General features: G+C 34.7%; 2 protein-coding genes across 2 annotated transcripts; one reads left to right on the forward strand and one right to left on the reverse strand.

The window, feature by feature from the left end:
* The first annotated feature begins 16,071 nt into the window (after positions 1 to 16,071).
* LOC113321853 (histone deacetylase 9) lies at positions 16,072 to 20,281 on the forward strand. Its single transcript, XM_026569789.1, has 14 exons — positions 16,072 to 16,256; positions 16,453 to 16,565; positions 16,665 to 16,782; positions 17,004 to 17,078; positions 17,154 to 17,373; positions 17,726 to 17,789; positions 18,303 to 18,395; positions 18,499 to 18,607; positions 18,746 to 18,795; positions 18,880 to 18,970; positions 19,299 to 19,369; positions 19,512 to 19,610; positions 19,696 to 19,762; positions 19,919 to 20,281. Exons 1-14 carry the CDS (start codon positions 16,220 to 16,222, stop codon positions 19,999 to 20,001), a joined length of 1,290 nt encoding a protein of 429 aa, XP_026425574.1. The 5' UTR covers positions 16,072 to 16,219; the 3' UTR covers positions 20,002 to 20,281.
* Positions 20,282 to 20,476: 195 nt separating this feature from the next.
* LOC113321854 (putative low molecular weight protein-tyrosine-phosphatase slr0328) lies at positions 20,477 to 22,201 on the reverse strand. Its single transcript, XM_026569790.1, has 5 exons — positions 21,777 to 22,201; positions 21,553 to 21,688; positions 21,373 to 21,440; positions 21,169 to 21,255; positions 20,477 to 20,753 (listed from the first exon to the last, which is right to left on the reverse strand). The coding sequence occupies exons 1-5, from the start codon at positions 22,155 to 22,157 to the stop codon at positions 20,673 to 20,675; spliced, it is 753 nt and encodes a 250-aa protein (XP_026425575.1). The 5' UTR covers positions 22,158 to 22,201; the 3' UTR covers positions 20,477 to 20,672.
* Between the last annotated feature and the right edge of the window lie 108 nt (positions 22,202 to 22,309).

Below are 22,309 nucleotides of genomic sequence, written 5' to 3' on the forward strand. Positions count from 1 at the left end.
TATCCTAGTCCGAGACTTAGCTATAATAGACTAGAAATCAAGACCTATAGTTTTGATCACTAACATTGACAAACATGCTTGAGATAGCAACGCATGCGAGTTCGACCGAGCAATGCTCTAACAAAACCTACAAAAAAAATTTTAAATAAAACATCAGCATCATTGGTTGTTCCATCAAATTTGTTTTATGAATGGTGTTATTCTATCATTTTCTAGATTAATAATCTTTGGTACGGCCTCCGTAATAACGTGATCATGCAAGTATTACTCCTGTTTTACTCATTGCATTATTGAAATTACTTATTGCATCCATTTGTTTTCATACTCATTGAATTATTGAAATTACTTATTCCATATATTCTCATGTCCAGATTTCGGATGGGATCATATATTTCAACCAGATGGCTGCGATTTGATGGGACCTAATATAACCTATATTTATTCATGTTATATTAAAGGTGACAAAAATATGTATATATATATATATATATATATATATCCAAATTTAAAATACCCACGTTTATGTGTGCTTCTATATTAATCCTAAGAATCTACATTTATTCCATGTAATTAAGAAAAATTAAATTACTTTTAGGTGACACAAATGTGATATTTATAGAATTATCTATATATATCGTGTGTGTGTAAGTATACTAAATGCAAGTATCTATCTTAAAAAGTAAAAAGAATATATTTTTTTGGATATTTATTCCAAAACTTTTTTCTTTTTGTAGTTTTATTATTTTATATATATATATATATATATGGTTGGAGTAAAGGCAAACAGATTGTCTGCACGCGTGGCTTATTTTGCGGATTGATTTGCGTTTGTTGGTTGTTTAGCAGGTGTGCTCAAAGCTTTTCTGTTGTATTTTGAATATATTGCCGCAAGGAAAGATATCTTGGTAGCATGTAGTGTTCGGTAAACCTCTTTGTCTCTTTTAAACCTTTTAAGTCTTTACATATGCATATGTGCAATAATCTGATTTGTAGCTATGAAATCATTTTTATTCTTTAAAATATTTAGGTTTATTGCATGGCGTTTATAATCTGAGTTGTAGCTATGAAATCATTTTTATTCTTTGTGCTCCTAAGATTCTTCTTTGCTTTGTACTTTTGTTTTGCAGTCACTGTTATTATGAACACAATACATAAACGTGGTTACGTGGCAATATAATCATTTTTTTTCAAGGATTCCTCTTTGATTTTAGTTAGTTGTTAAGTGCATATTTTGCATATATTTCATGTCGAATCCATGCTAGTATTTACTTATATTCTTACAAATTATTGTATATTACGTTTGTTTTCTCTTATTTGTGTTTTGCTAGGTGAATCATCCGAAAGAAGGGAATTTGCACTTAATTGTGCATAAAAGAAGTTACCGCAAGTGGAGAAGGGCCAAAGACCAAGTGTAACCCGTTTGAACCTAGGAGTTCTTGATATCATCGTGAAGAGGACGAAAACGCGAAGCTAACGGCGAAATAATGGAGTCAATCCGACGTCGTATGAAGAATCTAGAAACATTTGAAGCAAGCCAAAGTTGTCGAAACATAGAGAACCTGCAAGACTGAACTGTCAGTCCTGTAAGACTGACAGTTGAAAGGCGATTTCTAAAGGCACCCGATTATTTTACTCGGGTCTGCCACTATCATCTTCCCCATGCAACCCGTGCGACCAGTTCAGGCAATTGCCATTGGAAGTTGACGGAGTGAGAGAATGAGGTGATGATGAATGGCTCGGTGGTTATTAGTGCTGGTGATTCTCATGAGACAAAGATGGAGATACAGTCAAATAGTAAAATAATAAAACTAACCAGTTTCCTGCTATTTAACTTTATAAGCGGTCCCCCGATGTGTAATTATACCAGGTTCCCCCAGTGCCTAACTTTATAATTCCATGATTCTATAAATCAAGATGTCAGCTCAAAGTTGAGCTCATTTACATGTCTTAATTTTTCCTGTATAATGCTATGAAAGAAATTATAAAACAACTATATTTGGTTTTCCGATCAAGTTATAAGTTCAAGATCGAACTCATTTACATGTCCTAATGTCCTGTATATAAGGCTCTGAAAGAATTGAAAAAAAATTCATTTTTATCTTTGGAAAACATTGTTATTTGTTTTGCATTAGCAGTACTCTTTCATTTCAGTCTGCAATATACGCTTACGTTAAAGGATATTGCAGGAGGTAAAACATGTAGATGAAAACTTGATATGGTTGGAATATAGACAATTAGGAGAATTGATATCGATACATATGACTTAGTATATTGGCGTCGATCAGTTGTAGAAAGGGAAGCTCTCCTTAGAGATACCAGTCAGTATCTTTAAACAGAGATTAGGTTTCTCAATTTAGACTAAACAGAGATTAAGGATTGAGTTCTCATCACATTATGAGTTAGTCGGTTCGAAGGTTGTCAGTTCGAACCAGATGGAAATTAGGGTATGATTTCTTTTTCTATTTATTTTGATCGGCTTTTGCATATTTTTTTTTGGTTTTTGTCTATTTCACTACATTACTCGCATTAGTGTGGGTTGTCCCTTGCAGCGAGGAACTCAATAAATGCCTCACACTGGCAGTTAATATGCTCGTTTTCTGAAGAATTAGTGCATTTATTTGACGGGAAGCACTTCATATGCTTACACTATTTAGAGTTGACAACCTATTTTATATTTATATCGTTATTTTTTTAGTGTCTCTAATATCAGATATTGATACAACTATATAGTGAGTGTGATTTTTCATTTAATACAGGTTATTGGAGCATGGATGAGCAGTTGAGTTGGGCGTTTGATTTTTAACAAAATTTCTGAAGAAAGATATATCGGTGCATCTCATTGATCACATCTTCTTTGATGGGAAACACTTCATATGCTTAGCACTATTTAGAGTTGGCAATCTATTTTATATTTATATCGTATGTTTTTTTAGTGTCTCTAATATCAAATATTGGTACAACTATATAGCGATTGTGATTTTTCATTTAAATACAAGATGTTGGAGCATGGGAGAGCAGTTGAGTTGGCCGCTTGATTTTTAACGCAAGTATATAAAGATATATTGGTGCATCTCATTGATTCCATCTTCTTTGACGGGAAGAACTTCATATGCTTCGCAGTATTTAGAGTTGGCATTCTATTTTATATATCGTGTGTTTTTTAGTGTCTCTAATATCAGATACCGATACAACTATATAGTAAGCGTAATTTTTCATTTAAACACTGTTGGAGCCTGGAAGAGCAGTTGAGTTGGCCGCTTGGTTTTTAACCCAACTATAAAATCTCTGAAGATATTTATCAGTGCATCTCATTGATTATATCTTCTTTGACGGGAAGCACTTCATAAGCTTCACATTATTTAGAACTGGCAATCTATTTTATATATATATTATTTGTGTTTTTAGTGTCTCTAATATCAGATATTGATACAACTATATAATGAGTGTGATTTTTCATTTAAATACAGGTTGTTGGATCCTGGAAGAGCAGTTATTTTGGCCACTTGATTTTTAACACAAGTATATAATTTCTGAAGAAATATATGTCATCACATCTCATTAATTACATCTTCTCGACGGCAAGAATTCAAACGTTTTGCACTATTTAGAGTTGACACTCCATTTTATATTCATATCGTTTTTTTTTTATCTCTATTATCATATATCAATACAACTATAAAGTGTTTGCGATTTTCATTTATCTACAAGAAAATGGAGTCTGGAAGAGCGATTGAGTTGGTCGCTTGATTTTTAATGCAAGTATATGGTTTCTGAAGAAAGATATATTCGTGTATTTCCTTGATAACATCTTCTTTAACGGGAAGCACTTCATATGCTCTGCACTATTTAGAATTGACAACTATCTTAGATTAATATCGTGATTTTCTTAGTGTCTCTAAAATTATATATCGATATCTTTATAGTAAATGTGATTTTTCATTTAACTGCAAGAAGTTGGATTCTGGAAGAGCAGTTAAGTTAGTCGCTTGATTCTTATTACAAATATACGATTTCTAAAGAAAGATATATCAATGCATTTTCTAAATCAATTTTATAATTTTATAAATAAACTAAAATAAATAGGTAAAATAATATCAAAAGTAACATAGTTTAAACTATAAATACAAAAGTGTAATAAGATTTTTAGTATTTAACCTGTGCTACGTATGGGGTACGATGGGAATTGATCCCCATTTGGTGAGACGGGTCCGTCCCAGAAGGGTGCCAATTAACAATTACAGTGTATAATGAGAACGCCAATTATTATTTATTAGATTAACTTATGAAACCAAAATCACCAATTACGCATTGTATAAAGTGTTGGAGATTAAGAAGTCGTCTTTAAGAAATTACATTTGAAATACCAACCTTTGAAATCAGTAAGTAGTTCATGTATATAAAACAAAAGAAATCGGTAGTTATAAGATGAAAAATCACACTTTCTATATAGTTTTGTCGATATATGAAATTAGAGACACTAAAATAAATATGATATTAATATAAAATAAATTGTCAACTCTAAATGGTGCAAAACATATGAAACGCTTCCCGTCAAAAAAGATGTAATTTAGGAAGGGAAAATTAGGCTAAGGCCCAACCCATGGATAACCCATAATATGAGGCCCCTAGTTAAAAGAGTTTTAAAACCAGGTCCCGAATTAAAAATAATTTTAATAGAGGTCGAAATGACCAGAATAACCTTCATTATATAACTATCTAACCTAGGTTTTCTCTCAAACATACATATTCATTTTCATTTTAGGAGAGAGAAATCGGATCTCACCTGATAAACTCTGGAAGAATTGCAGAGAATTTTTTTTGCAGATCAAACAAACGAAAACCAAAAACATGTAGGTTTTCAATCAATCTTCTTCTTCCTGTTTAATCTCTTCTACTTCTTCCTGTTTACTAATTTTCGATGAAACTGTTGATTGGGATTTAATCTTTTCCTCTTCTTCTTCTTGTTTAAATCTTCCAGCCAAAAAACAAGAACCAAAAAACCTAGCAAGATATAGTAGTTTATCGATCTGTTTGCTGAGCAGAAAGAAGGAAGAAATGTCAGTTTTCTCTCTTCTGTTATCGATCTGTTACTCTCTGGTTTTAGGTTTCGATTTCTGCTTTCACATGTTTCGATTCATCATGATTGATGTTTTGATTTCAAAAATCTCTTGATTTTGTGATTATTTCTGAAAATTAGGGTTTCGCAACTAAGTTTGACTGATTTAGGTTTCATGATTTGAAATCAACTTATTTATATTCTTACAAATCGCACTGTAGATTCAGATTTAGGCGATAATCAACTAATTTATATTCAAATGCCGAGAGGAAGAAGGAATCTCCCTGAAGAAGATCCCGCATCAACATGTATTATGATTCTTTCCCTTTCAGATGACATTTACTATTGGGGTGTATGTTTTGTGATGATATAATGTTAGTGAAAACATTCTTTTGTGACATATCATGTGTACTATAGAAATAGAGCCTGTGTAACTTTAAGTTACATATAAAAAAAGTAACCACTGATTGTATTGTGGTTTGTATATTGAGTGTGTAACTTGGAGTTACACATACAAATTAGCCTATATAACTATAAGTTACAAATTCAAAATCTCACAACTGACTTGCCAAGGGGATGTGTAACTATAATTTACACATTTAGAATCTCATGTTTTGATCATATGTAATGCCTGTGAATGTGGAACTTTACAATAAGGTGCATGTGTAACTATAATTTACACATTGAAAATCTCACCACTAACTTGCCAATTGACTGTGTAACTAGAAGTTACACATGCAAAATCTCACCACTGGTTTTCCAATTGCCTATGTAACTAAAAGTTACGCATGCAAAATATCACCTATGATTGTATTTTGTTTAAATAATAGTTACACATCAAAAATGACGTCTGTAAACCTTCATATGCATGTGTAAGTTAAGGTTACACAACACATAATAAAATGATTCAGTTTGTGTACTTGGAAAATACTCGTAGTTTGTAACATGATATTGATTTTGCAGTTAAAAAGGAGTGTATTTGATAAGTACACAACATACTGACTCATGTTATTTGTGTGTGTGATGTGTACGGGAAAATTAAAGCAATTGTTGAATGCAGTTAAGGATTTGGTAAAGGTGATAAAACCTATAGGACTGAATGATAGGGCTCAAAACTATCTTAGGAGAGCTGCTTACTGTAAACTCGTAATGATGTATTACAATGAATATAATGAAGCTGAACCAAGTACAACAAGACAAATCAGTACTAACAAACACGGTGTCGTGAAGCTTTTGAATTGCTTTGATATAGATTGTGAGATATCGTGTTCATTCAAGTTTGCTGATGATAAGTTTATAGAGTCTACACCGGCAAATTTGGCTGATATATTTTGCATGCAAATGATTGGAAGTAAAAAGGGTCAAAAGCTGTTAAAGTACTTTTCTCATCGTGAATTGAATGACAAAGTTTTATACAACAAGTTCTTTACTGATATCAAATCTACAAAACATCAGACGACAGTGACTAAGAAGAACATTATTGAGAAGATAGTACAACTTATGAGCAAAAGGAGCAAAAGTGGGAGAAGAAAGAAAGTTGATGACAAGAATCTAGTTTGTTTGATAGGTTTTTATCTTTGATGTGTATTATTTTTTGGCGACGTAAATGCTAATGGAGTGAACGTAAAATATATTAGTATCGTTGAAACTTATGAGACGGTGCTCAAGGTGTCGTGGCCTGATTTAATACAAGAGCACTTGTTTGAAGAGATTCATATTAATGTTGATTGTATGTCAAATGTGAAGGCTTGTGTGCAATACCTACTGGTAAAGCTTGTGTGTAATTTATATTCCAGCAGTTTTACTGTTACGTTGTGGATATTTTAGTTCAATCGATTAATTAAATTTATATGTTGCAGATATTGTTTGTTGAACACACACCAGAAGGCTTAATCCATAAAGTTGCGAATCACGAACAAGATATCCCAAGGGTTGGAAGGTGGGATCTATACCAGATTTCGGATTACATTTCTAAAACAAAAATGACAGAGTTTCGGTAAGTGTTATATGTTAGTTGGTTTATGTTTTGTAAATTTATGGTACTATAATATAATTTAGATATAAGTTGGATGCAATCAAAATTTTCATGTGTAGTTATAAGTTACACATTTAAATGTGCTTGTGTAACTTATAGTTACACATGCAAAGATAACACCAGTGAATTCAATTTTTTGTGTAACTACAGGTTACACATGTAAATGTGCTTATGTAACTTTAAGTTACACATACAACTGAAAATTTGTATATTTAGATTGTTTAACTGTTTTTGCTATCTCTTTGTAACCTCTCCATCTGTTAATTGCATCCAACTCCTAGCTTTGTGGATGAGTTTTCACAGCTTGAAAAACAGCTTGGTATATCAACCATGGTACCAAGCAAGGAAGACCTGCAAAGGTGGATGAAATAGCAAACCATTAAGAATGAAAAACTGAAAGAGCACTGCAAGCAAAGCAATAAATGTTTGATGCAGTGTATGGAATTGCTAGAGAAGGGATATCATAAGGGGACCTTTCAGGAACACCAAAATACAAAATTCACACTTTTAGTTGCAAAGTTATGAGAGCAATGGGTATTGAACCTTACAAAGTGACCTAGGAAGAGTTTATGCAACAAGAAGATGGTGGACAAGGACATGGAGGTACTGAGCATCAGGAAGAGTTTATGCATCAAGGACATGGAGGTACTGAGCATGAAGAAGAAGAGTCCGAGAAAAAGACTGAGCAAGGGAAAGAGAAAGATGACATGGAAACTTCCTTCCAATAAGAATGTAAGTAGTTGTTCATTTTTAATATGCTTTAACTTGATTGTGATAATGATATATTAGTTGACATGTGTAGAAGTACCCAATTAGTTGACACTAAGGTCTTTGAACCTTTTTAGTTTCATACTTTGGTGATTTTTGTTTTTGCTACAGGTACCAAATTAGACTTAGTAATTGTTGAGTACACAAATCATATAGATGTGTAATACCTAGTTACACATGTTATATGCATGTGTAACTTCTGGTTACACTAGTTGGATGCATGTGTAACATGGAGTTACACATGGTAGGTATCCAAGTCATATGCATGTGTAACATGAAGTTACAAATGCTAAAATGAACAAAATTTTCAACCAAAAAATTACACATGGTAGGTATCCAAGTCATATGCATGTGTAGCTGTCGATTACACATGATATATTCTTCTTGAAATTTAAAAAAAAAAAAATTTAACATCGTCATCATCATCCTAAAATAAACAAGTTTCTCATTTCGATCCTTGTGCAGTTCCATGTATCAGTCTAGCAGCTGGAAATACGCCAAGAATTATGCAAGCTTAAACTGCTGTAGAGAGTCGCAAAACACCTCTAAGGACATACAATTCGAGTAAGAAGAGCGTGACAACATGCAAGACTCCATAAAATAAAAGGCCCGTTGCAAAGAAAAACCCAACTTCTTCAAATCTTGTTGATGAGGAGCAGAAGAAAGCTGGTGAAGAGACACTTGTTGCGGATGAGGCGCAAAAGAAAGCTGCAGAAGGTGGAGTCGTGGATGGGGCACAGGAGAAAGCCGCAGGTGATGATGTAGCTATAGAATTCAATGAAGAGACACCTGCAACTGTTGGTGACGGTTTGGTTATGACTGCTCCAACTCAGCCAACACCTGAAACCTTTGATGACAGTTTTGCTTCAACGCAGTTTGAAGACTCTATGGTGATAACTGCTACAACACAAAAAACATAGCTTGACAATGCTGATACCTACAGGTTGGTGCAACTAGGAGCTAACCTTGCTGATATGACGAATGTTTATATGAGTGAAATGCTAGGTGCGATTGTCAGCAACATTAATAAAAGTGAACATTAACCTGCAATGATGGAGAATGCGAAATCTAGCTCAAGTGGTAACCACTTTTCCTTGTGTAACCTATTCTGTTTTATTTTTACTTTATGTTTTGTTTGTAATGCAAGTGTAACTTCAAGTTACACATTGTAAAAGGCATGTGTAGCTTGAGGTTACATACAGTACAAAGTATATTATTGAAAGTGTAGCTTTCTGTTTTAACTTGAAGTTACATATTGTAGGGATTGTGTAACTTTGAGTTACATACAATACATGATTTATAATACAATTGTAACTTGAAGTTACATATTATTTAGGCTTGTGTAACTTTAAGTTACATACTTGGCCACCAAGTGTATCTTTATGTTACACATGTGCAACTTTTTTTGATTCTGCCTTTTTTTGTTTGCACAGCTAAAACACAGGAAAACTTTTTTAGCCTTGTCATAGATAAAACTCCAAAACCTGCAGGAGAGTTACTCAAGGAAGTTGCGAATGCACTAAGAGAAAGCCAACCAACATTCATACAACAACGCGTGATGAGGAATATAAAAATTCAAACACAAGATCTGAAATAGTATGAAGGAAATTCAAAGAGGATTAGGAAGACTGCTAATGAAGAAAAAATTGCCGCAGTTCCAGAAGTAGAAGAAGAAACAATGATTGAGGTTGTTGAAGAAGATGATGGGACAATGAGAAAGGATGTGAAAGGTTCCCTAGTTATTGAAAGGCTGAATGGCGATCAAAAGAAGAAAGTGCTTGAATATTTCTGTACTCATCCCAAAACGTAAGTAGCTATAACCAGAACTCATGCTTGATTCTATTATCGTGTTTAAATGTAGATTTTAATATTGATCGTTGTATTTTAATATTTGACTTTGTTATGTTGTTTAATTGCTTCCTTATTTCTAATGTAGAGACATTGCTTGGATGGAATTCAACGAAGATGGTAGCCCGCTCTTTAATATAACTGGAGAACTAATGCTCCAGCTTATCAAGAAAGAAGCCTACTTAGATTCAGAATTCATCGATTTCTACATTAGCAGGTCGAGGACAAAGATGAACTCAAACAACAAGTATGACCAAGCGTTATTCTTCTCACCGAAAACATATGTAAGTACTTTGAAAATTTTAAAATATTATTGCAATTATAATGTGTAATGGGTGTTGTAAGATTATGATAACATGCTCAGATTTGTTAATGTTGGCAAAATGTGATGTGTAATCTGAGATTACATATGCATCTATAATGTGTAATCTGAAGTTACACATCCATCTATAATGTGTAATTTGAAGTTATACATCCATTTATAAGGCCTTATATGTAACTTCTGTAACATTTGGTTTAAAATGTGTGTTTGATATTCAAAATGGTTTTTGCAGAAATCTTACTTGGACAATGACGGTGATTTCAAGAAATTCTGGATTCCTAAGCTTGTCAAGGACTATTACAAGTGCAAAAACAATGCAGTCATACTTTTCGCCCCAATGTGCAGCAACAAAAACACACACTTCACACTGCTGGAGTATGACTTGACTAGCATTAAACCTTGGTCCCACATGAACTCGTCAGACAATAAGGACCTCAGGCACGAACACTTGTAGCAAGCCAGGAAATATGCATTTGCAATAACTAGAGAACTGGCACTCCGCTGTCCTTTTGGGTTGAATGAAAGAGCCAAAAATCTCGTTTCGCCCAAACAAGGTTCAATTCCTGACTATCTTTTATTTGTATGCACTTATATGAAGATCAGGATGAAGAATAAATCATTTGACAAAAAACAACCTCACATATGGTGACATGGTTGGCTGACAAGGTGAACTGCATGAGAGGAAGCATGCTTTACAAGATTCTTTCAGATCTATCTGGAGATGTGTAAAGAGCAGTAATATGTTGTTAGCTACAAGCCGTTGTTAGACTTGCAAATATGTTGTTAAAACTTTTAAATTTCATCAGTTACTAGATTTTAGCAGTTCTTAGATTTGCAAACTTCTATACTTTTGGATTGAAATTCATTGAATTAAAAACTTTTATACTTTTGTTAACTACAAGCTGTTATTACACTTATAAAAAATATGTTGTTAGAACTTTTCCTGCCGTGTGTACAGGTTTCAGAAGTATGCACAGGTTAAGTAACTTAAAGTTACACATCAAATTAAGATATGTAACTTGAAGTTACATATGTTATTTCCAGTCAGTAGGTAAAGACAATATAGTGGAATGTATAACAGGGTCAAATGCTGAAACATAGGTTAAGTAACTCATTGTTACACATGCAATTAAGACAAAGCTAAATCAAAAAAATGTAAAAATAACAATGTGTAATTAAGAGTTACACATCCGTATTTTATATGTGTAAACCAGAGTTACACATGCATTTCCCTTTTGTGTTCAGAAGACACACACTGGGAATAAAAACACATTTCACCTGTGAACTCACAAAATATTAAATCTGAATAAACGATCCTTGCACATAATCAACGTTGCAGAAAAATAAAAACGTTTGGTCCATGCAAACCGAAATGAAGAAACCTAAAAAACGAATAATCCAAGATAAATAAGAAAACCACGCATAAAATCAATACTTGCATAAATGAACTTATCCAGCTTAAATCTAAGGGGGTGTGTACTTCGGAGGATTCTTACAACCTGCCCTGTTGTGACCTGCTTCCTTGCAATTGCTGCAATGAACTTTCCTTTTTACCTTATTCTCACCTTTACTTAGAATCCTTTTTCCTGGGGGTCTACCTGGTTGTTTCTTTACGATAGGAGGGTTGATGGTGTTGTCTTCATCAATATCAACATGCATGTTGTAGTTGGGAATCGGCTGGATGGCATGTAGATAAGTCTTCCTAAAATAGTCACTTGTAAAATACGGTGAAATGAAATCAATAGCCTCACGTTTAATCTTCCGTATGGATGCAAGAGCATGAGAACAAGGGAAACCGTATACACGCCACCTTAAAAAAAAAAACAATAAAAAAAATCAGTTAGTTGCACATACAAATCATAAAACACTCAAAATTAGCTAGTTACAGATGCATATACAGAATGTGTATCTTTAAGTTACACTTGCAAAAATAAGATGTGTAAATAGTAGTTACACATGCATATATCTAATGTAACTAGAAGATACACATTCTATAAACTTTCAAAAAAAAATACAAAAAGAAAAAAAAAGCATAAGAAACAAAACCTTTGACAGGTGCAAGTCTGGTGTTCGAGGTCCACCATGTGAGTGCTTTCGCTAGAAACTTCAAACACGGTAGGACTAGCCACCAATACTTCCCAAGCCAAACCTTCACCTTGAAGAGCCTCAAGCTTTTCCTCATACTCTGGAGTTAATGGAGTCATCATATTAGCACCAATTTCACGACGGTCTGCCATCATTACCATTATTTTCTTCCTAATCTGAAAAGGAAAAATACTTATGAATATAAAAAGTGATAAAACAAAAAATAAAAGACAAAAAAAAAACACTCTATTAACCTGATCAAGAAGAGCAGACGCGGGCATTTTCTTGTGAACCAGAACCCAGTTATTGAGCGCTTCTGCTAGAGTACTAGATGTGCGTCCATAGCGACAACCTTTGAAATAGGCATTCACATATGATTCAGGTGGGATGGTCTCGATGTAACTAGCCACCCAATCGCAGTTCAAATCTCTAATTTTTTATATGACCTTAGCATAGTTTTTAGGTGAGAGTGCGTATGTCGCCTCTTGGAAAAGGTCCAACACAAGCGTGATCCTAGGATCTGAGCCGTTGATGGGCAGATTAGTCTTCAAATGATAGTAGCATAAGCTGTGGAACGAATCTGGATAGACAAGTGGAACACCCTGCAAGAGTCCTTCATGGCGATCCGAAAGGAAGGTGATTGGCCTCCCATCATCAACAACTTCAGTCAAATTTCTTAAAAACCACTCCCAGTTGTTGACATTCTCATAATTGACTAGTGCCACAGCAAGTGGGAAGAATCCTACAACAAAAGGTAAGCAGAATTGAAAAAATAATAAGTTTCACAAAAACAGAAAACAATGTGTAAATACAAGTTACACATCCTAAAACAAATGTGTAACTTAAAGTTACAGATGCTATTCCCTTAGTTACACACTGAGTAAACCAATGAGTAACTTACAGTTACACATGTAACTCTCAGTTATTTGTCAACTAAAGTTGTTCAAAAAAATCATAAAAAAGCATACCTTTACCACCATTGATCCCAGTAGCTACCATCAAGCAACCTATGAATCTACCAGTAAGGAAAGTAGCATCCAAGTATACCACTGGCCGACAAAACCGGTACCCTTTAATGCATGCATCAAACGCAATGAAAATTCGTTGGAACTGTTTCTTTGCAGGATCAAATTCAAACTTTATCACACTACCAGGGTTGGTTTCCTTTATAGCATCAATATACCATACCAAGTGCGAGTATGACTTCACATCGTCGCCATAAATGGTCTTATAAACCTTTTCCCTGCCATTATAGGCCTGATGGTACTCCATGGTAATCCCATAGTTGGTCTGGAAATCAGCTGCAATTTGCTTAGGCTTCTTGTGAGGTTTTTTCCGAACTTCTTCCTCAATCAAACTAGACGTGAAGCTGGTGGAGTATTTTTGATTCAAGTTGCGCCCACCAGCACCACAAATGTGCTCAGGGCTATAAGACATGACCTGAAGAAGTTCATACAAAATATAAACAAAACAACCAAAAACAATATGGTGCAAAAAACATCATGTGTAACCCAAAGTTACACATACTGTAACAAAACATAACATATGCTAAGCATAAGATGACACAACACATAAAACCTAACTGAAACATTTCGTTCCTTTCATCAATAGAAGCTGCATGAAATTTCCGTCCGCATCGTTTTTCTTCACACTTAGCCGTGAACCTAGAACGCTCATTGTGTGTTACAACCATGTTGAAACCAGTGCGAAGATGATACTTGGTGAAAGCAACCCTGACTTGCTTAACTCCTTCAACAAACACATGACCAATCTCACCAAGGACCTTGGGCCAACCATCCGATAGCAAAGGTTTTGCAGGCTTTCTTTTATCTTCCAAATACATTGCAACAGAACGATTGTTTCTCGACGAAGACGTACTAGAACTATTAGAAATATAAGAAGCTGCCCTAGAGCTAGATGAAGAGGCTACATGAGTAACATTTTGCAAAAAAATATCAACACTGGTCTTCTTTTTACTATTTGTGATGGATGCAAGAGATTGAAGCGAATAATCACAGTCAACCGGAAATCCTTTAGAAGAAACAAATACCAAATGGAGTAAATTGCTTCCATTCCTTGCAAACTTGTTCCTTGAACTCATCAAGTTTAGTTTAAACATTAATACGGATGGTAAAGAAACATGAAAACTATCGAACAACAACGATGCAACGAACATGATCCATGACAACCTGGAAACTACAAACATACAATAAAAATATCAAATTAAAAAAACAAACCAATTCACTCGGGGGCGTTGCCCCCGAGTGAGAAGTATATTCTATGCGGCAAGCTAAATAATACAATGAGCAATCAACAAAAAGGAAAACAAGAGATACAATGTGTCTTAAAAGATACAATTGCTATAACTGCTTACAAATACACATGCTACAGGGCATATATATGTAACTTCAAGTTACACATGCTACTGCGTAACCTCAACTTACACATTTCATAGAAAAACAACACCTCTACCTAAATTTGTAGTTGTTCTTCTGAAATAATGTTGTTTCATCATCGTCTTCTCAATATCAACAACAATTTCTCAACAAATTTTAATACTAATGCTAACTACATTCTCGGATCGGACATGCAAGAAAATAGAAACAAAATTGAAATCAAACAAACAACAAAATTCGTACCTAGATTGTTGCTCTTCTTCTTCAGAAAAAATGTTGCTTATACTTCCTCTTCTAAGTATCAAATCGAATCCAAAAATCGAAATCAGTAAGATCCAAATAACAAAAATCGAAATAAAAAATCAGAAAACAAACGACATTTATACCTAAATTCGTTCTTCTTCTTCTGAAACAAACCTATATTTATTTCCAACCAGTAATCTTCATCTTCTCAGACTCAACAAAATACAAAACAAACAAAAATTTGAACATCAGTAAACATCGAAATCAAATCTTCTAAGCTAAATACAAACAACGACAACAGAATACGGAATCGAATGAGAACACACCTATTTGTTGTTCTTCAAATCAGCGTCTCCTTCCGTCAGATCTGAAAACTACTGAATCAATTCAACATAGCGACCTATATTGTTCTTCCTCTCGTCTTCAATACAGAGGCATAATAATCAATCCAGCTGTTTATTATTCTTCAATTTAACAATTGTCTGAAGAAATTTACTCTCGAGTTTAGAAGATTTGATATAATGCAGAACAAATCTCCAGAGAGCAGAGAGATGAGAGAGTAAAAAAAGAATCTGATTTGATTTTTTGTTTTTGTTTGTGTATAAAACGACTATAAACAGTGGAGGTTAGTTTTGGTATTTTTTGATTTATTAAAAAAGGTGCTGACGTCAGCAATCCGAAATAATTCAAAATCTGATCCCAAAAATAAAAGTGATGGGCCTAGAAATTTCAAAAAGAGAAAGTATGGAGTTGATAGTGGAGGATCCATTTTGTTGGACTTGTATATATTGAACCCATATAGTAGGAGGGTTCTAGTATTTTTCACAATTGGTTATTGTTTCATTAGATTGCTTGAAATTAGTTTTCAAAACCATGTCAGTCTTTACACAATAATGGTATTACATATTTGATAATTAGAAATTTCTAATTACATATTTTTAATTATTTGTTGTTAATCTGTTGGATAGTAATTCTATCGTAACTTATTATTTATTAGGACGGGTGCGGGGCGAATCCCCGCCTCGATAGAAACGGACCAAAAGGATAAAATATTCCAACAATCCCGGTGTGTAGCAAGGGTTTCAAACTAATCTTACTTAAAAAAATAATTCAAACTAGTCTTACTTAAATAAAATAAAAATCCTCGGATTGATCGGCATCTAATAGATTCATCCGCCCATTCGTAAATGTTAGACTCACGAGTCATTACCAAACGCCCACACTTAGATGGGACGGACTTGGGTGACACCGAATCCACCGATTTTATCCGTTGCTCATCCCTACTTTTGGTAATTGTCTAATTGACCACCCTGTTAAATCTCCTGCCAAATTTCTGTTTCTTTCCCCAGGCCTAAAACACACAAAGCCCTTGAAGAAGAAGAAGAAAACTCTAGGGAGATTGAATTCCAAACCGTCTAATTTCATGAAGTAATTTCAATACCAGGTATAATCTCTCCGCGGCCAATATGCGCTCCAAGGACAGGATTTCCTACTTCTATGACGGTATGTATCATCTCTTCTACACTTACTTCTTTGGAAACCCTAGTTATGTCTACTTTAGGGGTTTATGGTTAAACATTGAATTAGTTGCACAAAGTAGTAATCAGGCTATGGGTAGTGCTTAAATGTGTAAAAGGTTTACGTTTAAGTTAGGTTTTTAGGAAAATTTCAACTAACAAGGTGGGTATTTTTTATGCAGGAGATGTGGGCAGTGTTTATTTCGGGCCGAATCATCCAATGAAGCCGCATCGTCTTTGTATGACGCATCATCTTGTTCTGTCATATGACTTGCACAAGAAAATGGAGATCTATGTTAGTATAATAATCTGAAAACCTGACCATTATTTTTCTTGGTATTGTAGGATTTTTAGTTTTGGAATATTTACTGCTATTTTGTGTTTGAAATTGTAGAGGCCTCATAAGGCTTATCCTGTAGAGCTTGCTCAGTTTCACTCGGCAGATTATGTGGAGTTTTTGCATAGGATTACTCCGGACACTCAGGATTTGTACTTGAATGATTTGGCAAAATGTATGGTATTGAAGAATGTTCACTTTTTCTAGTTTTCTCTTTTTCGTTGTTTTGGTCCTTTCCAAATTTTTCTAAAGAAGGTAACAAAATAAGCGTACAAGCATCTCATGTAAATTCTAGTTCCCTGGGGATTTCAAGAACAAGCCTTGTTAGCTACTTTGAAGTGGCGGAAGTTTGCCAGTTGGAGTCTTACAAAAAAATCTTTCTTGATTTTTCTATAGATAATCTTGGAGAAGATTGCCCAGTCTTTGAGAATTTGTTCGAGTTTTGTCAAATTTATGCGGGTGGAACACTAGGTAAGATCGTCTGCCACCTTGTTTGTACTATCGCATGTTAAATGGAGCTTAATCGTTGTATGTTATTGTAATCAGATGCTGCACGTAGACTGAACAATAAGCTGTGTGATATTGCTATAAATTGGGCTGGTGGTCTACACCATGCAAAGAAGTGTTCGGCATCTGGCTTTTGTTACATTAATGACTTAGTTTTGGGGATTCTGGAGCTTCTCAAATATCATGCCCGGGTTCTGTACATTGATATCGATGTGCATCATGGCGATGGAGTGGAAGAGGCATTCTATTTCACTGATAGGTAGAGTAGACATAGTCTTTTTTTTTTTCATTTCTCACTCAGTTGAAATATTATTAAACATTAATATTTGTCTCGGTGAACATATGGACATTCATATAATGCATAAAAACCCATCAAAAGGATAGATAATTTACAGAACATATCGGGGCCTCTTGAGAACCATACTAAATCCACACAGGCTTCACGATTCACAAGATATATTATTTTAAGAACAAGGGGTAGTAGCTGCTGATGCATTCGTGTTGGGGAAGTTGGTTTAGTGACCTATTTCCCAACAAACTTTTACCTGATATTAACCTCTATCTCCTTTTTTTACTCACATTGGAGATGTTTGTCTATGGATATTTAACAGGGTGATGACCGTTAGCTTTCACAAATATGGGGATCTGTTCTTTCCTGGAACAGGTGATGTTAAGGTGAACTTTTGTTCCTCGTTTTTCTCAATGATCAATCATGGATTTAGTTTGGCATGGCCACATATTCAGCTCCACAATGTTAACGCTCCATGTTTGATGGTTGCATCTTGAGTCTTTTGTCTAACAGTTTGAGCATAGAGTAATTGGTAGTTAATATGGTTCGTAAAGATAAAATTATGCACCTTAAGGTAAATTTGATATCTGAGTTTTCCAACCAGATAACAAATTTCATATTTGTCTTTTACGGAATGTAATTATGCGCACAATTTTGTTCCCAGACTTAATTACTGAATGCCTTCATATGTTTGAAATCAACCTGTCAGAGTATTGCTTTCAGTTATTTATTGATATCCTTTTACTTTCTAGTTGCGTATAAGCATTAATATATGTAAATAAATTTCAATTTTGGGAAGCAGGAACAATTTCTGTGTTTTTAACTCACTGCTTTGCATTAATCATTTCCAGCTCATTCATATATACTGAGATGCACGCTGTCTCTTTTTTGTTTTAAAGGAAATAGGAGAAAGAGAAGGGAAGTACTATGCGATAAATGTCCCACTCAAAGATGGAATAGATGACTCCAGCTTTAATCGACTTTTCAAGATAGTAAGATGTGATACAAAATACATGCTCTCGAGGTTCTTATGTGATAGTAATTTAAATTGTGGGTTCAGCAGTGGATTTTCCTTGACAGCCTTTAATGATGCAGATTATTGATAAAGTAGTCGAGACATATCAGCCAGGTGCTATTGTCCTTCAGTGTGGGGCAGATTCACTTGCCGGGGATCGCTTGGGCTGCTTCAACCTCTCCATTGATGGTGCTAGTCTAGTAAAATATCTACTTTCAGTTCACTCTGGCTCAAAAGAGTATATTTTTGCTTTTGTTACCGCTTCAGCATACCCAGTTTTTCTTGATAACTTTTATTGTTCAATAACATCTTTTTGTTTTCTTACAGGGCATGCTGAATGTGTAAAATTCGTGAAGAAATTTAACATACCCCTTTTGGTACATCTCCCATTCATAAGTTGCTAGTTAATAATTTTAATATGTTGAAAAATGAGAGTGAGCTAAGAATTTGACGTATCTCAGGTTACTGGAGGCGGTGGATATACAAAGGAGAATGTAGCTCGTTGCTGGACTGTTGAAACTGGGGTTCTATTAGATGCAGAGCTCCCTAATGGTATTACAACAAGCTCGTGTTTTACATCTACTTTCTCTCTTCGGATCCATGATATTTGTACATTACAGACGTTGATAGCAATATAGCATAGTCAATTTGAAATTGATTTTTCATGATTGTATTTTTTAATTAGGACAAGGGAAAATTCCTGTTTACCAATTTCATTAACAGTGGTGAAATGGTTGCACCTTGCTCTTCGGCCTTTTATTGTAGCTATCAAAGCTATATTACATTCCAAGTTTGTTTCTCACTGCACTCGTTGGCCATATCTATTGTCTGGTCTCAGTTGGATTCTGAAACGTGGGTTGCATATGTTGTTTTCTTGCAGAAATTCCAGATAATGATTATATCAAATATTTTGGTCCAGATTATTCATTGAAGATTCCACACGGGCATATAGTATGTGGAGATCCATTGCTTTCATCTGTGTTTCTCCATTCTTTCTTTTTAAATAATCAGGAAAATTGGGCTTTCATATTTGAACTGTAGTTATTACAAATATAAATACGGGCATTCTAATTTGTTTTTGTCATTGGCACAGGAAAACTTAAATAGCAAATCATATATCAGTACAATCAAAATGCAAGTGATGGAAAGCCTGCGCAGCATCCAACATGCCCCAGGTGTGCAGATGCATGAGGTTAGTTGCATGACCGTGCACTGACTCTTGGTTTAGCAGTTTGTAATTTGTTTATGGCCCAAGGTAACGGATTTTGTCTTTTTAGGTTCCACCGGATTTTTACATCCCAGATTTTGATGAAGATGGACAGAATCCTGATGAGCGGGTCGATCGTAAGTGAAGTTTCACAGATCTTGAATTGCATTTTAAAAAATAATAATATTTGGTTACTTGTGTGTTCTATATCTGTTTATATACATAACTATTCACGTGAGAAGTTAATGCTGCACTTGAGCGCCTGGTCTTTAATTTCTTGGATAATGTTGCAGAACATACTCAGGACAAACAAATCCAACGGGATGACGAGTATTACGAAGGTGATAACGACAATGATAACCCAGAAGATGTATGAAGTTTCACGTATTCCCGCTGTACTATTAGAGTAGGTTCTCCACTTTGTAGACAGTAATGTGCTAAACTAGTATACGCAGGTTGATTATAAATTAAGGTATTCAGTTGTACTTATTTGTGGTTCTAACTCCGCTGTATAAATTCCAACAGTGCCACAAAAATCGGTGCTTGTATCCAGTTAGTATTAGATTATTAGCCGTTCTTTAAGAAATTACAGTTACATTGTACAAGGCTATTAGACATTTTGAGGAATTACAGTTGCATTGGAACTTTTTCTCTTCGATTCATATTTTCAGAAGGATGAGCTTACAGTTGCATTGTATTACAGCCCTTTTGGGGAACTTTTCCTCTTCACATGCAGCCCTAGCTGACGAATAACTTCATCTTTTTTTCTGTGTATGTTATTTATAACAAACCAAAAACCCTACCATTTACAAAAATCAAACAAGAAAAAGAAAAAAAAAAAGTAATAGAAATGGGAGTATGATGGAAAGTGGAAACCATCATAAGCAAAATAACATGTAAAATTATGAATATTGGTTATCACATGATGGGAACCAGTAAATAGTTCATAATCATCACCTAAATCACCAGAGTTCCCAGTCTTTGATTTCACAGGAATTTATTTATAGAACTTAAGAGATTTCGGTCATTAACATGTAATTTGGGGACCTACGAGTCAGAAATTAGACTGTTCTCGGTAAGGATGCTGTCAAGTAACGATTCACAAGCATCTTCTAGCAAATCTAGGACCTGCAAGAACAGATGGAATGGTATTATAAGAAAATGAATGCCGTGGATAGTAATTCTTTGCATAAAATTGTTAATTTGTACACCAATCTTGCTCAGGTTAACTAATGGGCAACGATTGGGCCAACTTTGCCGAAAATTGCTGGTGTATGTTGTACACAACTCGTACTCAGCAAGGCAGCACCAGGTTAACTAACAGATGAGTGTTCCCCATTCGGCCAACTTTGCCTTGCTAAGCCGCGTGTTTAGAAATTTCTAGTATCAACGAGACTGGTGCAGTAGCACGGTTTATTTCTTTGTCCAGTCAAAATCAAATTTAAAACCGAACAGACCAAAATCTGAATTTCTGAATCATCTAAGCACTGAAAACTACAATCCAAAGATCAATCAGATATGAATCCAAATTCAAATATTTTACCTTCTCAAAACCTTGTGGTCCACCATAATAAGGATCTGGTACTTCTTTCTCATTATGCTTCTTGCAGTATGAGCACATTAACTTAACCTGCAACACCAACAACATGAATGAATATCACATTTCTCCAGTCAGTGACATTCAAACCAAGCCAACTACAAAAATTTGAATTTCAAATACAAAATCTTTAGGAGTTCCAAATATAACCTTCTTATGAGCATCGGCAGGAAGAGTCTCTTTAAATTTCCACCTCTCAAGTGCACTCAGTATATCATCTAGTTATCATAATTGAAATTATCAAAACATAATCAGATAAGACAAAAGCTAAAATTAACCACTAATTATAAAATTCTACTCAGAAATACATAATCTCTACAATTAGGTTACCTTTGTTTTGCATATCCATTGCAAGGATAAGATCAAAATCCCTGAAATCAGATGGTCTAATTGGTCTGGACCTCGAAGTAACCTCAATCCCACGACGTTTAGAAGCAGATCTCATCCGTGGGTCAGCTGGATTACCCTTGAAGGGTTTAACAAGAAGAACGAAGTCAAATTCTATAATCAGACAGCAACCTAAACGAATTTAACTAACTTTTAATTATATTTACCTCATGATAGCCGATTGTACCTGCAGAGTCAATCTTAAATTTTGATTCAATGCCTCTTTTCTGGACCATATCAGTGAAGACTCCTTCAGCTGCTGGACTTCTACAGATATTACCTAAACATACAAAGAGAACTGAAAAAGGCTTAAGTTCTGTTGAAGAAGGTGATGAAGCCATTGATGCTGTTACAACTGGAGAATCACTAGAGGTAGAAAACGAAAATTTAATTCCTTTGTGATGAAGATTGAGAGAAAAACAAGGGTACGTGACTTTGGGAGAGATGATAAATTGGGACTTCAGGAAAAGTGGAGTGGGAGAAGGGACATGATGGCAAAATTGTAAATACGGCCGTGGTGTTATCACTCTGTTAATACACAATCCCATGGCTGCACTCGGTTCTCTACCTTCCCAGTTTTGGGAGAGACATTTGGAATTGGAGGCAATATATCATCTCCAGACAAGGATAGATAAGATTAGTCGTCCAAACATTATTCTCCATTCATTCGGGCTGATGGAACCAAAGTTGCCATAGCTGG

Source organism: Papaver somniferum, chromosome 11 (genome assembly GCF_003573695.1).
Source record: "Papaver somniferum cultivar HN1 chromosome 11, ASM357369v1, whole genome shotgun sequence".
NCBI lineage: Eukaryota > Viridiplantae > Streptophyta > Magnoliopsida > Ranunculales > Papaveraceae > Papaver > Papaver somniferum.

Excerpts from the sequence above, each read along its gene's own strand:
- LOC113321853 (XM_026569789.1), top strand. The coding sequence starts at position 16,220 with ATGCGCTCCAAGGACAGGATTTCCTACTTCTATGACG. Across the intron at positions 16,257-16,452 it reads GATTTCCTACTTCTATGACG|GAGATGTGGGCAGTGTTTAT; the intron begins GTATGTATCATC and ends TTTTTTATGCAG. Across the intron at positions 18,796-18,879 it reads AATTTAACATACCCCTTTTG|GTTACTGGAGGCGGTGGATA; the intron begins GTACATCTCCCA and ends GACGTATCTCAG.
- LOC113321854 (XM_026569790.1), bottom strand. The coding sequence starts at position 22,157 with ATGGGATTGTGTATTAACAGAGTGATAACACCACGGCCGTATTTACAA. Across the intron at positions 21,689-21,776 it reads GTACAATCGGCTATCATGAG|GGTAATCCAGCTGACCCACG; the intron begins GTAAATATAATT and ends AAACCCTTCAAG. Across the intron at positions 21,441-21,552 it reads AATGGATATGCAAAACAAAG|ATGATATACTGAGTGCACTT; the intron begins GTAACCTAATTG and ends TATGATAACTAG.